The 16,304-nt window shown below is 45.9% G+C and overlaps 1 protein-coding gene across 2 annotated transcripts; it reads right to left on the reverse strand.

The window, feature by feature from the left end:
- Positions 1 to 448: 448 nt before the first annotated feature.
- LOC115333082 (lamina-associated polypeptide 2, isoforms beta/delta/epsilon/gamma) lies at positions 449 to 16,155 on the reverse strand. 2 transcript variants are annotated; one of them, XM_042291926.1, is made up of 5 exons: positions 15,956 to 16,155; positions 14,791 to 14,905; positions 11,061 to 11,280; positions 8,250 to 8,402; positions 449 to 1,322 (listed from the first exon to the last, which is right to left on the reverse strand). In XM_042291926.1, exons 1-5 carry the CDS (start codon positions 16,010 to 16,012, stop codon positions 1,124 to 1,126), a joined length of 744 nt encoding a protein of 247 aa, XP_042147860.1. In that variant the 5' UTR covers positions 16,013 to 16,155; the 3' UTR covers positions 449 to 1,123. The 2 variants fall into 2 exon arrangements, with proteins under 2 accessions (XP_042147860.1, XP_029851485.3); XM_029995625.4 differs by lacking the exon at positions 15,956 to 16,155 and adding an exon at positions 15,097 to 15,421.
- Between the last annotated feature and the right edge of the window lie 149 nt (positions 16,156 to 16,304).

Here is a 16,304-nt window from a genome sequence, read left to right on the forward strand (position 1 = left end):
GGAGAAAGGGGAGGAGGGGGGGAACACTTGCACACTCGCAGAACTCTTCTCGTACACAGTTTTAGAATTCAAAGCCCCGATTGATATAAATGACTTCTACATAAAGAAAACAAGGAACACGAAAAGCACCTAGGATTTCCCCACCCACAAAGGATACCTTCTAGTAAATTATTGCAGAAAAAAAAGTCCTAATATGATATTTGTAACGAAACTTCCAAGTTTCAAGCCAATAGACAAAACAGGCAGTCCATATACAAAAGTTCCTTTGGTACAGCCATACAAGAAGGTTGTATGAATGAGGCAATGCCATATTCAATTACAGGCTTGTTTTCACGTATACTGAGGATTTGGTGTACTCTTGACAAACTAAGGATTGAGGTCCGAATCATGTATTTGAAAAGCAGACGAGAATTTCATGGCAATGAACGCTTGACAAACGAGACGCCACTTCTAAAAACAGAATTAATTTTTATTCAATTATTCCATGCGAGACAATCGGAAAGTGAGGCTGATATGCGAGGAAGTAGAAAACACCAAAGCACGCAAATTTTCCTCTTGTTAGGTGGCCTGTGTTACCACACCCTTACATTGTGGAAATTAACTTCTGAATCTGTTCCAGCTTCAGAAATTCATGCTCATAATGCAAGGATGTAGCAATGACAAAAAAACTTTGAAACGAAAAGATGCCGCTAATAACCTCAGTTAACAAAAAATTAATGAGGATTTTGAGCTGTGCTGGTAAACTACTTAAAAAATGATTGCACACTTTTCTGTTCCAGGTAGCTAAAGCGAGCGACATAAGTGGGCAGCGGCAACATTCTACAGAAAGCGAAAGAGGTCAACAACATTAAACAAAAGAAAAAAAATCTACATCTTAAAGGAACAGCCACAGCTACTCAGTTTGCCTAAACTAAACCGGGTGAAGGGGCCACCTTAGGTAAAAACCACAAACAACAAACCTAAACTAAAAAAAAAAAAAAAAAAGCAAGGCTTGTTACAAAAGTGGTGGATTGTCTCCTCCGTGGTCTTCCGTCTGCACCCAAATTAGACAGATGACCGATCACGCACTGCTTGCCAGCAAACCAAGCCTTTGAGGGAAAAAAAAAACAAAACAGGCACGAGGTCAGTCTTCCAGGACGGACGGAACCGGCATGGCGGAATCGCTGCCCTTGAAGTATTCTAGGTTAGCGTAGATGAGCACGTTCACGGTGATCACCGCCAGCACGATGAGCACCTTGACTGCCATTGACATGCGCCGCTGCTTGCCAACAGCCGGTGTGGTGGCCGCACTGTGGCCCGCCATGTCCTCTCCACGTGTTCCCCTACAGAAGAAATTTAGGCTTATTTACGAGCTTCAATGCCACACTTTGCTTCAGCAGTGGAAAAAGATTACTCAAACGCTCTAAGTATTCCATTAATCGCTAAGCTGACAGTGCAGTGGAAGCTACATCCTAACTGGACCAGTCATTATGTCTCGTTCATACCCATGCACAGAGAGCGTGGTCAGGTAATGAAGGGGGGCGGTCGATTGGTTTGGCAAATGCGTAGCTCCCACCACACAGTCACCTTAGGGGTGAATGGAGGAGAGGTGTGCAAAATATTCAAACCTTCGAATAACTTGTAAATAGTGTTTGACGTTCGATTCGATTCACAGCACATACCTTTAGTGTTCCAAGTATCTGAAGTGTTCAAATATTCAAAAAATTTTCAACGTCTGCGATTCTCTACTGGAGACAGTGCAATACCGGGCCAATCCGTGGCAAAGTTGAAGCAAGCTTCAAACCCCACATTGTAGAAACATTAATACAATACTTTGAATCCAAATAGGACTTGTATTAGATATTAAGCTTAAAAGAACATTTCGACTAGTATTTCAAATAAATAATGTAGTCATTGCTTCACTTGCCAAGTCCCATTAGTATGTTTTACCATAGCCTCCTCTATACTGACAAATCCTGGCAGATCGCCACGAGACGCGGCCGCCGAAAGTGAAAAGGTAGAGCGAGAGACACGAGGCATGCAACGGCTGCCCCGCTGCGGCGAGACGCCGAAACCCACTTGTCCTGAGCGATGGAATGTCCACTCGTGCTTCTTGTGTTTCACGGGCTACCCCTTCTTTTCTCCTCGGGTTGAAAACCACGTTTGGAGTCCTCGCTGCTGCAAAAGCTGTGCGCTGAATACCAGACTCCCCGACAAATGCTCCATGCTACCAGATTTTCGCGCTTCAAATCTGCGACCGGGCACTCTATGGCTCAGTCATCGAACTGCCAGACTTTGCGAGTATAGAGGAGGCTATGGTTTTACCCAACTCTTTATCAAGGCCCTTTCTTTTTTCTTTTAATGCAGATATGGTTTTTAAAGTAAATTTCTGGAATTGATTTCTTAAACGCATCAATGCAAATTAAATGTAAAAAACTTTTATTTAAAAATATTCCAATTCGATTGTAATCAAATTTTTATACAGTAATACCTCAATAACTCGAACACGGCTATCTCGAAATAGTGGATAAGTCGTAAAATTTCCTTGTCATGGAATGAGCTCCCATAGGCACGATGCATTTTGTCCTTGTTTATCTCCAAAGGTTTTCAGGACGGACTTCGGATATCTCGAACTGTTGTCGGCAAAAATCGCAAAAAAAACCCGCAATAAACAACAAAAACTGCTAAAAAAAAAAAAAAGCGGAAGCGAGAAAAAAAAAAGTAAAATAAGATAACCCTGAGTGCGGTGGTGCACGGAGACGCGGAGAGATGTGTGACTCAAAAATGTTTGTCTTTTTTTTAACGATTCCCACTTACACAAGCCAATGGCAAGCCAGGATGCCTGGCGTTCTGTGCCCCCTTTCCCTCCAGCGTTTTGTTCCGCTCTGTCTTTCGTTTTCTCTTTGCTTCTGGGTTCTTCCGTTTCCCTTCCCGGTCCAGTCGTAGTCTCATCAGTCTCGTGTTTCGCAGAGGTGTCTCGTTCGTTTGGAGTGTTGGTGCTCTTTGTTGCTTGTCCGCCATTTTTTTCCGAGTGTTTCGATAGTCTCGTGGCGCCATACGAGCAAGGGTCAAGTGTTCAATTCGGTCGTCGGTTGTGAATTCTCTGACCTTGGCGTGTGACTCGATTGATCGTGATGATGGCGCAGCCCAAACAGTGCAGTTGATGTTGCCGTGATTGTTAGAAGTTTTATTTAGAACATAACGCGATCAGAGGTAAAAATTCTGGTACTTTGCTTATCTTGAAATTTCGCTTACCTCGAATTTTTTCACGGTTTTTATGACTTCGAGTTAACAAGGTATTACTGTACTTGTCTTTCATTTGCAATCAAAAGTTTTGGTCTTCGCACACCTTAATTTTGACACAACATTCAATGCAGAATGTGTTTAGGGGCTGGGTTTGCTGTCTGGAGTGTTACTAAAAAAAGTTTTGCAAAAGTTCTCCCAATGCCTAAAAAATAAAAAAAAATTGTAGAGCCCATTCGCTTCACGTGAACCTCGAGCATGATTCTTAGAGGACGACATCTAGGACAACCTCAAGTGCAATGCCTAGAGGACGACATCTAGGACGACCTTGAGGATGATGTCTAGGACGACCTAGAGGACGACCTCCCTGCTGTTGTGCAAGACGATTTCTAGGACGTCGTCTCGGACGACTTCAAGGGCGACCTCGAGGATGATGCCTAGAGGTGACAAGGGATCAGGATCTCATTATCTAATAATGCCAAGGAAGGCTGACTCACACAGGTTGCCCCTTTACTTTTATTTATTCTTACTTGCCATGACCAATGGGGAATTTTCTGTTGACATGTGAGGACGCATTTTTCCCCAGACCCTAGCCCATAACAGCTTCACTGTAAAAACATTGTCTTTTGCAGGAACCAAATCTCGGATCTCTTGCTCAGCAGTGTTGTGCTCTACCCTGTGCAAGCCAAGTGGCTCGGATTAGAGTCGCTGCTGCTGCAATGTACCAGTAATGTACTCATGTTGCTCCAAAACATTTGTCGCCCCAATGTCGAATGAGATGACGTGATTGTGCGAGATACAGTCACACGATCATTAGAGGTGTCACGTGATCCACCGGTTACATGATTGCGTGATGCAACATGGCGACTGAATAAGAAAAATTTGCAACTTACTTTTATTCATCGCGCAAGGTTAAGACGTGGAATACATTGCATATCTTGGCCTTTCACTAATTGGCGTACAGCAATACAGATAGAAGAGGTCCGAAAACGCTAAAAGTCAGAGTTCAATACACATCTGTAAATCTAAAAGTGCAAGAACTTCCGCTCGTATCCCAATACAGATACTGGAAGTACACTTCCCTACACTTTTCTGCACCGATGCGGGAGGTGCAGGTATATCGAGTGAAGCTACTGTCATTGGTAAAATGAGCAGTTTTATTATTATAGAGAAGTCGTCAGGTCTGTCAGCCCAGCAAGACGGCTTCAAGAGGTTTGCCAAATGCCGAGGTAACGACAGTCCCATTATGAACACTTCTCAGATTTGGATGTTTCCCTACAGTAGACAATATGGCTGCACACCACGAGTACTGTAATATCCCGAGAGATAGCCCACCTAAAATCGAAAGCAAATCGGGTGAAAACAAGGAGTGAACTAACTTTCGGTGTGCTATCAAAAAAGTTAAAAAAATGCTAGTTTTAGATTCTGTGATCTGCGAAACTTGTAATTGCAGGGAGGGGCGATGAACCAAAGACGACTGTCGTTTTCAGACAGCAATGTTCGCTCATCTCCCGCTGTGGATAAGCAACACCATTTCTGCCGAAATCACATTGGCCAGGGCCCCCCAATTACTAGAAATATACTATATTTCAGTAAGGTACGTTGTTGGGCTAGTTGGTTCATCTTAGTAAAACATATAAAATAGCGCAACAGAAACAAGGACAAGAAGTAAACAGGACAGGTGCTGTTTACTTCTTGTCCTTGTTTCTGTTGCGCTATTTTATATGTTTTACTATATTTCAATGTTTCTGGGAGGAAAAAAAAAAAAAAGCACATTGTGCCAAAAATAGGGGGCAGGTTATCTTTTTGGGGGGTGGGGCATCTCTCGGAATATTATGGTATGCAGTTTCGCACCCAGAGTTCATTTAGGTTATAATTATGCAGAAAACTAACACAGTGGCATCAGGCAAGCAGGGGCTACAGCTTGTTGCAACAATTGCCCTATCTATCTGAATTAGGCAAACACTTTTTCGAGCATTTGCTTAAAATTTGCTGTTGACTTATAATTGCGACTATAGAAGTTGACCTATAACAGCAAGCACGATTCCTGACCCCACTGAGCTAACCGAGACACTCCCGTCTTAACCACTTCCCCGAGCACGCCGGTGCGAAGTGGTTAAGCCTGATGCCAGCGGTGCAGCGCGAGTGCCATGGTGCAGAGACTCCTAGGGCCCTATGCTACACGGCATCCCCGTCCATGTAGCACAGGGCCCTAGTTGACCGCTCTTAAAGCACAGACAACGGCATGGTCGGTGCAACGGACGAGAGAGTTTAAAAGGGCACCGACCGGTCAAAATCATTTTACAGAGAAGCTGTTATGCACTAGGATCTGAAAAAAAAAAAAAAAAAAAAAAATTCGGCTGCAGATGTTGACAGAAAACTCCCCATTGGTCGTGGCAAGTATGAATAAAGTAAATTAAAAATAAGGGGCAAGCAGCTGAGTCAGCCTTTCTTGGCATTACAAGATAGTGAGGTCCTGGTCCCTTGTTATCTCTAGGCATCATCCTCGAGGACGTCCGCAAGTTGTCCTTGAGGTCGTCCCAGGCGTCATCCTTGAAGTCGTCCTCTAGGCGGCGTCCGAGACGTCGTCCTCTAGGCGGTGTCCTAGTCGTCGTCCTAAAAGTCACCCTCGAGATCATCCTCAAGGTCGTCATAGAAGTCGTCCTTGAGGTCATCCGAGAGGTCGTCTTAGAAGTTCCTCTAGGCATCGTACTAGACGTCATTTTCAAGGTCGTCCTAGACGTCATCCTCCTCGAGGTCGTCCTAGAAGTCGTCCTTGAGGTCATCCTCTAGGCATTGTCTTAGACGTAAAAATAACAGCTTCGCTGGTCCTCCATCTTCACGTAAAATAAAAAAGCTCTACAATTTTTTTTTTTTTATTATCCGAAACGATTGAAGACGATGCCTGAACAATACCCTCAAAATTCGGAACTTGGGAACTTGGTATTTGTGAAGTAAAAAAACAGTTTCCTGAAGCCAAATCTGAAGTTCCCACATGATCCATGCCAGTGCAGTGACGTCAAAGATTGAGTCGTCCTGCTACTCGAGTTTCTCTGACACCTCCGAACCATCCCAACCCGAAGTGTCGTGTCCGCTCGCATCCCGTGATCAAACGCTCTTCTCCGTGCTTGCCACCTATTGCTGCAAGCAGACGATGCTTCACTTTCGAGTTTGAAGTTCTTTTAGGGCCCTTTCAGCGATCTCAAATTCTTTGAAACAGTGTGAGGTCTAACAGAACGTGCAGTGAACTTTCGTGAGCAACGTGAGGGGCCACGTCACGCCAGTTCTGCGTGAAAGGCTGCCCCGGTGGAGTCGCAACCGAAACTATGGTACACAGATACCAAACTTAGTCGTTTCAACCGTCATATGATTTCCTTTTCAAAGTCTGAGAGGTCGTCGGGCACCTAAAAAGAGAAATTCGTTCGATTCCCCAACTCCCCAATCATCCTCAAAGCTACATGTGCCAAGCGCCGCCATGTTTTCCGAGGGAGGATAAAAAGCCAGGAGGTGACATCACTCCGGAATCCACTTTTGGTATTTCGAAAAGGGTCATAGTGCATTCGCAATTGCATTAAAAATATGTTTTACAAATGCCGTTAGTAAATGTTATGGAAATGTCGCTTACAAAGCTTATAAATTTCATAATGTTTGACATTACAAATAAAAAAAAGTGAGGAAGTGACAAGAGGGAGAGAAGGGCGCAAAAAACAAAAAGGCGCGAGCACGTGTGGAAACCTTTTTGTGTGTGTATGACAACTTACATTGTTTTAGACAACAACAAAAAATAAGACCTCTGGGGTGTCAGTGCCCCTTTAAACTATAGGTTAAGTATGGACCCTAGAAAATACATGTTTACATATTCTGATCCTGTAGACTTCTTTAAAAATCAGGGTCAACCTATAGATGCTTTCAGGCAACTTTGCATGGGTGCCGCCATCTTGGCATCACGTGAACTGTCCGCCAGTGACGGCCTCTACTTTCCCACTGCTGCGCTACATATAGCACTGCGTACAATGCCTCACCAGCCACCGCCAAGGTGTTATATTACGTTAGAATCAGACTATGAATGGGTCGACGACACAGGAGTACGGCCTAGACTTCAGAGACCATGCAAGTTCATCACATTTGTTACGTCTTTCCAAAAGTAAAGGTAGCTGAAACCAAAAGAGACTTCTGCAAATGTCGAGTTGACACAGCAAGGCTATCATCGCAGACTTATCCATCGCTGCATAGGCATACTTTACTCGTCGCGGTATTGTTTCTCCCTGCATTTGGGGAGTTTTTGCAACCAACTACAGGGCATGTCTAGCCAGTCCCACACTGCGGTCGCTTGTCATCACAGAAACACCCGCAAGCGAGGTAACCGGAGTGCTGGCACCGGCCAAAACACAGGCTGGAAATGGCGGCCCTGGGAGTGCGCCAACCGGTGGTGGCTTGGGTGACTGACGTGCTCAAAGCATCTATGTTGGAACATTTCTGTATTAACTCAACGAGTTCTCTGGCATAGGAGTCGACCCATACTCGAAAAAAATAAGGTATTATCCACCGAACATAGGACATAATCCTAGTCGAGGCAAACGAGGTAGTTGCATTCGAATCTTCACGCGCGTCTCCACGATTATCAGTTGCGCGTGCTATCATGGGCAACACGAGCTGAAACGGTCCTTTGTGCTTCTTCGGCATACCTGCCAGTTCTTGAGAGAGCACTGGTCCGAACTAGGAAGGGAATGCTTAGTTAAGGTCCCATACTTGGGACTATATTATTTGAGAAATTGAGAGACGAGCTTGTGGGGACCACAGAAGCAAAAAGAGACTGGATCAGGCGTTTTGGCTCGTATTATTCACGAAAGTACAAGTCATCCATTTTGCATATTTCACACAAATATTTCGTTCCCGTTCGCAGTTAAGTGCCCGCAGTCAGTCCCCCATTTCGCTCCCTCCGTTCGACAAGCCTAAAGCAGGCAGCACAAGAACGCCACAATGACACCCCCCCCAGGCACGGAAGAGAAAGAAACGGCCCAGCTCACACTCTGGAACGCAGCGTCATCTGGACAGGTGAACCGGCCTGAGGAAGGCTGCTGCTGCGGGTGCTGTAGGTGAACGAACGCCGACTCGGCTGCACGACCTCGTTCACGACGGGGGAGTTGCTGTTGCTCAGGTTGAAGCGGACACTCTGGGCACTGCGTTCGGATGCGAGGAGGGAAGGAAACAATCTTTCTTTTTCGACATAACGACATGACAATAGGGTTATTACACGAATTCGAACCCCGCTGTGCTCAGATTCGCTACAGAGGTTGGTCTGGGAGCTACTTTGGCGTCGCCAGTTGCGGTGCAGTGCTTGCAGCAAGCCTTCGACCCGTGCAATCGGTGTCCTATCCCGCCCGTACATACAACGTGGTCCCGAAGGGGCAACAAACGACGTCGTAGAAGCCGGCGTGTCGTGTCGTCGGATGTCGAGATTCCGGCGGTTGGGGTTAAAAGAAAAGTACCAGCGAATGCGCACACCGCCATCCTCGCGGAGTCCCAACTCCCGACTGCCAAAGCTTCTGTAGACAGTGAAGCTGGACAGTGACCTGCAGCGGAAGGGGCGCCCGCCATATCCACCGCCACTGCTGCGACACCTCGGGGATCGCGGCCAGCGACAACGCGACACTCGTACGACGTCGGCAGGCGGAAATCGGGGAACCACTTTTGATGACGCGGTAAAAGAATGCCGGTCAAAGACGTGTTCCGGGCATTGCAGTTGCGGCAATCGACGACCGATTCGTAATACCAGAGTTCTATGGTCGCAGGCGGAGCAAGGATGACAGGGCGCGTCTTTTGAACGCCCGGACGCCCGGCCGTTGGCATGCGCCCCGTGCCTTCCCTCGTGCGTTGGTTGCGTGCGTGCACTCGAGCTGCCAATACGCTGGGGTGTTGTCGAAGGTGGGAGTCTCGCGCTGGAGGCGGCACAGCTGGAGCTCCTCCCCGCCGTCCTCCCCTCGTCGGCAACTCGGCAACTATAGCCAAGTTTGCTCTATGTTAAGTGGGCCATGGAGCCGCCACAAACAAAAATTTGAGTCTTCAGAGTTGGGTCAAGACCTGCATCCGGGCCATCCAAACTGCCCTCAAACTCAGTGTTTCTGGCAATATACTTTCAAAAATCCCCTAAAAATAGGGTGGTTGAGAAAACAAAATTTACTCTTGGCGGCAACAAACTGCCAGCCACAGCAGACTTCAGGGGTTGCAAAAGATGAGCAAATTACCAAAATAATTACTCTAAATTTACTCCTAATTAACTTTCTACTTAGTGAAAAGAAATGTGTGGTTCCAATTAGAAATTTGCTGAGAGTCGTCGAAAACCTCTAAATCGGTTAATTTTAGGAAGACAAAGCTCCTGAGAAGTGCAGGAGTGCACTGAAGTTACGACTCGTGCAGTAGGCAAAAGCCTGGCAATGCGAAAACACTGATTAGAAAATCATCTGCGTTTTTGCATTGCCACCCTTCCGCCTGCTGTACGAGAGGGAAACTTTAGCGCACCTCTGCACTTCCCACAAGTCTTCCTGAAATTGACCGATATTGGAGTTTTCTATGGCACTCGGCAAGTTTCTAATTAGAACCACATTTATTTTCGCAAATGAGAAAGTTAATTAGTAAATATTAGGTGAGCATTCTGCCAATTAGTGTGTCTTGTAACCCCTCATGTCTGCTGCGGCTGGCAGTTTGTTCCTTAAAAGTTCTTTTTTCTCACATTTTGTAGGAATTTCTGAAAGTATTTGCCTGGTATATCAGTTCACAGTCAGACCCACCTCTGCATAAAAGGTGCAATTTGAAATTAATGTCTTTTCTTTATGTATTGACAGAGGGCACAAGGGAGGTAAAAGGTACTTTTGCAGTCGCTCTACAAGCGAGTCGACCTTGGATTGTGTGTTACTGCACAAATGGGGCACGCAGACGAGTCTTGTGTCGTTTTTCTGGCATGAGCAAACCAAATGGTATCGACTTCAAACGCACCCTTATAGTCCGACTATTTCTAGGCTCCAAAGCACAGGAAAAATTGGCGAACAGAAAGGATGCGACTATTTTCATATGTTTGGATTTTTAGAAAGAATAGGGCCTGGCTCTATTTGGACAAATCTAAAATTCTGTCCCCGGCGCCTCTAAAGAGCTTAGGCTGCAAGACACAACCGGCTACGACAAGCCCCTTTCTTAAAGCTGACAGGCATCGGAGCTTTTAAAGGACTGTCTTTTTACCAGATGCCTGCTGCATGATCTTCTTAAAGATTGTATCACGTTACGGTGCCATATGTTTTCCAAAGGGCGGGATGTTCCGTTCTAAGAATCAAAGTAACCTCGAAGTAGAGGCAGAATATCCAGTAGCAAACACACTTCTTGCACTCGAAATGACGCAGACAGTGCTCAATGGCAGCACAAGTGCACGCAGCTTTTCGGAGCAACAGCATTCCACAAGCAGCCAAACAACTTTCCAAACTGCAACGCACGAGATCTAGCGCAAACTGTTGTAATCACGACTCCCGAGCATGGAAGAAACAAAGAACAAGACACATATAGCCCGTGGCACGGACCACCCCGGATAACGGAGGCAAGTTACCCTTCCCCGCTTTCCCGTGCGGTGCCACGAGTACAATCTCGCCAAAGAAGTGTTCGACTAATCCAGCAAAGCTAGCTCCGATGACAAATGATCCGAAGGCTGCAAGCGCAAGGTCAGGTCTCGCTTCTTCCACGCATTTCAACCGTCAAACTAATCCCTTGGATCCCTTTTGACGACCCTTCATTGCGTTAGTATCCCTTTAAGACCGAGCCAATGGGAGAACAGAGTGCGGCAAGTCATGCCGTACCTTAGAAAGGAGAAGGTCGTGGGTCCCTTCTGCAGGGGCGTACCACCGTCCTCTTCGTCAGAGTTGTCCTCGGGGATGACTTGAGGCTCTTCTTCCTCCTCCTCCTCTGTGGCAGAGAACTCGGCAGCGAACTGGTCGGTTGGGGCGGATGGAGTGGTCGGGACGCTGCCGTTGTTAAGCAGCTGCTGAAGCTGCCTCTCGTACAGGCTCCGAGTCGAGGCTGGAAATAGGAGTCCTGTAGTTCACAACGCCGGCTTCCCAGGAAAAGTAAGCGTGGCAAAACAGAAGCAGCAGAAATGTCGAAAAACCACCCAACATTTCTGCCACAAGATACGAAGGAATACCGATACCTCACTGCATCCTGCTACCTGTTGGACCATTCACAATGTCACATTGCAGACGACATCAGCGTGATGAAAATGACGCAAGCGGGCTTCATGGCGCAAAAGCTATGAAGGTCATACTGGGACCAATTGGACAAAACAAGCCACTATGCTCGCGATGCTACGAAATGCCAACTTTAAAACTAGGCAAGGTTCGATCTGGTGTACAAGACCAGTGTTAGTAACAGAAACTTGAACATGGTCAAATGAGACAAGATGCTCTCCTCATAAAAGAGCAGGATGAACTGCAATTTGGAGGTAAAACTACCGTAAAATCCTGAGAAATGCCCCACCCCCAAAAGATAGCCCACCCCTATTTTTGGCTCGATTTGCTATATTTTTTAAGGGGTGACACTACCCAGAAAAAACAATTTTTGCAAAAAAATGTTTTTGAAAAAATGGCATATTTACATCCACCAACACCAACATCTAGAGAGTATTCCCAGAAAGTTTCATTAGTTTACACTGCATAGTTAATTTTTTATAAATTATTTTCAGTCCACCGATGCTAAAAAAAAGGTAGGGAGGGGTTGGAGCACTTTGGACGCGTTTTTCTCCATTCCACTTTTCGGCATAAATTTCACTTTAGGAAAACAACTGTTTTCCTATTACACAATAGAGAATTATTCTTAGGTGGTTTTCTGGGATAGAATTTGGGAGGAACACGCCTGGTTGGTTAGTTTTTCTACTTTAACATTCTTTTATGTTAAAAAAAAACTACATTTGTAAAAAAGTGCAGATGTGAAAAAAAGTTTAATATTCTTATGGAGTTATACTTATGAAAATCAATGCAATATAGCAAAATAACTAGCTGGGTATGTGCTATGGGTATTATTATGACTATATTACACATAAAAATCAAAATTTTTTATTTTATTTTAAAACAATAGTTTTTTTTAAGTGAACACACTGACTTACATATTGTAACACTCATAACAAGTTTCAGAATTGACATAGGGCAATGAAATTTGGCAGGGATGGGCTTGCCACTCATATAAACTTCCACTGCAAATTTGGTTGAAATCAAGCAAGCGGTACAGAAGCCGACTTTCCCGGGTAGTGTCCCCCCTAAACACCGAAAGACAGCCCCCTCCTAGTAATAGCAGTGTTGGGATCAATGATGGCCTCGGCGTAAATGCGGCTAGTTAGCTTTGGCGGGAAATAAGCAAACGTGGCTGACTGAGAAGTACAGTCATTTTTGCTTCATTGCCTCTCGCCACCATAACAAGCTTAAAAAGGGACACAACCTAACAATAGCAATTTTTAAAACTTTTCTTGATTGTACATCGCAAGTTAGCCTACTCCATATTTTCACCCGATTTGCTCTTGATGTTAGGTGGGCTATCAGGATTTTATGGTATTCCGGTAAAAATGATGCTCAGCTTCAAGGTCTGAACAAATCCACAAGATATGAAGAATGGCAAGAGAATCCCCACAAACCAGAAACTTGTATGCAAGGTAGACATCAATGTCCCTGATTTAGTCCCTGAAACTAAATCTGGGGCAAGGCAGGTTATTTCTTAAACCACAAAGGATTAATTCGAACAACCCGAAAATTCTAAGAGTGCAACCGAAATCTCCATTACGGGTCAAAGACACGGCAGTAAGCCTCGATCCGATTTTGGGCACCTCAGCCAGGATTTGAGCTTATCGGCTCTGGACCCATGCTGTGGCACTTCATTCTGGAGTCAATGAGGCAGCCTTGGACTCAGGAAGAGAGTAGGCTTATTAATAGCCCCTTATGGCAAAAAAATTGGTTGATCCTGCGTCCGAACCACCTCACGGAAGTGACGACAAGCACCAGCTTAATATTAAAATGACGCGAAAGGACCTCTCCTGGAACCAGCAGCATTTGACTTCTTGTAGAACGCCGAATCATATTACTGTGAAGGAGCGCAGCCTGCAGTCCCTACAAGCCGCTATGGTATTGTGGAGCGATCTACATCAGCATCCAGCAAATTCAGGCTTGTGAAGTCTTTGAGCATACAAGTATCTGTGGCTCATCTGCAACATGGGAGAATGTAATTTCTGTAGTACTACAGTCATTGTGAAGTTTTAACAGAAACTTTGACGGCATCTTTGTTTCCCCGATATTGAGGAAGACCGAAGAGCATCTGGATGATATGACAAATTTGCAGGATAATTATAAGCCTCCACAAACAATTTTTTGTTACAGAGCGAGTTTGCAATCACCCCAAAAACTAACTTGAGGCAAGCATATCTGCTTTTATGAGGTCTTCTTACAGAGCAAGTGCTTTCGCAGACATCATGAGCGACTGTCAAGTTTACCCAAACTGCGGATTGCATCGACATTTGTGAGCGTTAAACTCAACTGCCGTTGTGTTCAAGCCCATCGAAACAGCCCGGCTGTCCCTGTAATTCACCTCATCATCACATTTTCACCGCGTGGCAGAGTCTGTTCGCATGCATGCAGCTTCGTCGGCAGTCATTCCTGATCCGAGCAGTGTGGTTGTGATGCTCGCTGCCAGAAACACTGACAGCCGGCGTCCTACGGGGCGAGTCGACTACGAGGGATTTCTGTAGGGATGTTGTGTGTTCCTTCCCCACTTACTAATCGTACCATCTCTCTCCCTTCCCTTTTTCTTTTACTGTTATACCGGTGCTTTGTGTGTGTGTTTAGTGTTGCTGCATTCAACCCAATTGTACGGTGCCACACCTCGTGGGTACGAACAGTCAGTATTCTGTTGGCAACCAGACTCTCTCTGAGTTAAATAATATCGATATCAAGCACCCCCTTGAAAATTCGTCAGGGGACAACTGGATCCGTGTAATCGGGAGAATTGATGCCCGGCATAACTGAACCAAGCAGCAGTTAGCTCGGTCAGCTTTTTTTTGCCTAAAAAAAATACAAAAAAACTATGCATTGTTGAACGCCAAGTCTCTGCCCAAACATAACGCTGGCAGTCCAGACCAGATGCCAAAGCTTGAGAATTGTTATCTCCTTCGAAAGTTACAAGCAATTTTCAGAAATAGTGAATCGATGAAGTTCACAAACATGTGGGATGAATGGGCATCGACTTCCGGGGACGGGCCTCATTTTCTCAATGAATGTTTCTGAAAATCGCTTGTAACTTTTGAAAAAGAGAAACTGCGTAAATTGTTTTTCTTTTGGGGGGTCACACATGACACACGGCACTGGATTGGCTAGGATGGTTCGTAGCGTTCCCTACGGTCCATCGTACGTGGTGACGCAAGAATGCGACATGTTAAAAACGAACTCGGCGCGACGACTGCCAACTCGTGATCTCGGCATTCGAGTACTGCTTCATCCCGCACTGTGGACTCCAAAGGCGACGGTGGTGGAATAAGGCGGGAAACGGCCTCACCTACAACAGGGCCCGCCTGGAAGCCCAAGTCGCGGAGCTTGGCAAACAAGGCGTCGTCTGAAAGCGACGCGACGCTGTCGGACACCTTCGGGAGCGTGAAGCTGTCGTTGTGTTCCTGCATTCAACATATAAGAAAAGGCCGGAAAACGAGTTATGCAACTATCTTTCAAACACAACGCGAGAGAAGAAAAGAAAAACTAAACCGTTATAGGCTATGCGGCCGGGTGGCTCGCAGTCCGCGGGCTACAACGTTTGTTTCTATGGGCCACTAAAAACAGAGTCCGTGCCAGTGGTGCCGCGGCCTACCTTGGAAGTATCTCGCACGTCCTCGTCGCTCGAATAGTCGCCCGATGTGAAGCGACCGTCGTTTAAAACGTGCTGCCGGTACAACTTCACGAGGAGTTCTTTCTTCGGCGAGCCGGATGGCACTGACACGCCTCTCTGGTGAAGCGCTTCGACGAGGTTCGCCTTCGTCAAATTTGCCATTTCCCTTTTACCTAAATTTTCCTCGTTTCGCAAAAGAATAGAATAAAACTGTAGACAACAACACGCATCAGAGAGCGTCGACGCCTCGCTGAACACAACCCCCGCATACACACAAACGCCGCGTTCTTGCGTTGACAGTCGTAACCTTGAGAGCCTCAATTTCGCATCTTATCGACTCGGAAATCTCGTCCTCGTTCAGGTAAAAAGCTGGGTTTCCACAAAAGACAATCGCTGATCCGAGCACGCACATGAATGCGACTTATTTGTAGGCTGCGAGGCAACTATTTAGGAATAGATCAGTTTTAAATTAAGCAGCGTAACTTTAAAACGAAACAAGAACTAGTCGCACCATTAGTGCCATCGGTCATTTTTATAAATTTTACATTTATGAAATGTCTTCATGAAAGCGCCTAATCTCAGGTGCAGCTTGCTAGAATTTTCGCGTTGATTCTGTCTAGTTCTGTAAATCCCCGTAGTGTCAACCGATATCAACAAGTGCAACGGTCATTGAGGACTCTCGGCCCTTGGAAGCGCCCTTACTTGTCTTAAATCCTTCCTCACATAGGGGGGGATTCTGCCTTTGAGGGCATTGCGCTGCTCGCACATTGTACGGGTGCGCCTACGGGCAATACAATATTAAATAGGCCGAAAACCGCGGGAAACATGGGTTAATACATGCCGTGCAGTTATGGCGTTTCGAATCGCTGGAATCCATGCCCGAATCGAGGCTGTCCATGCTAGCTGAGTGCTTTCAGTGTCCGTTCTTGCTCATGTATGCTCCGGCAGGGAAAGTAAAAAGGCGAACCAACTGCGCAGTACAGATGCACACTTTGACTGACGTCCCAGATACCGGCGTGAATTAATGCTGACTCATAACGAAAGGCATCGCTCGCGACTTGGGCGATACCTATCAATGCTTTTGAGATTACCACAGTATGGAGCGTTACGGAACATATATAAAAGAAACCACGTGGCAAGTTTATTAGCTACTGGTGAGCCCCAGCTGCCTGCGCGCCTAGCGCGATAGT

This window comes from Ixodes scapularis, unplaced genomic scaffold, assembly GCF_016920785.2.
Source record: "Ixodes scapularis isolate PalLabHiFi unplaced genomic scaffold, ASM1692078v2 PGA_scaffold2__306_contigs__length_199485367, whole genome shotgun sequence".
NCBI lineage: Eukaryota > Metazoa > Arthropoda > Arachnida > Ixodida > Ixodidae > Ixodes > Ixodes scapularis.

What these genes read in the sequence shown, in the direction of transcription:
- LOC115333082 (XM_029995625.4), bottom strand. Translation starts at nt 15,276, where the DNA reads ATGGCAAATTTGACGAAGGCGAACCTCGTCGAAGCGCTTCACCAGAGA. An exon ending in ACGTGCGAGATACTTCCAAG is followed by an intron (nt 14,906 to 15,096) that starts GTAGGCCGCGGC and finishes TGTTGAATGCAG; the next exon opens with GAACACAACGACAGCTTCAC. An exon ending in ACGACCTTCTCCTTTCTAAG is followed by an intron (nt 8,403 to 11,060) that starts GTACGGCATGAC and finishes ATCCGAACGCAG; the next exon opens with TGCCCAGAGTGTCCGCTTCA.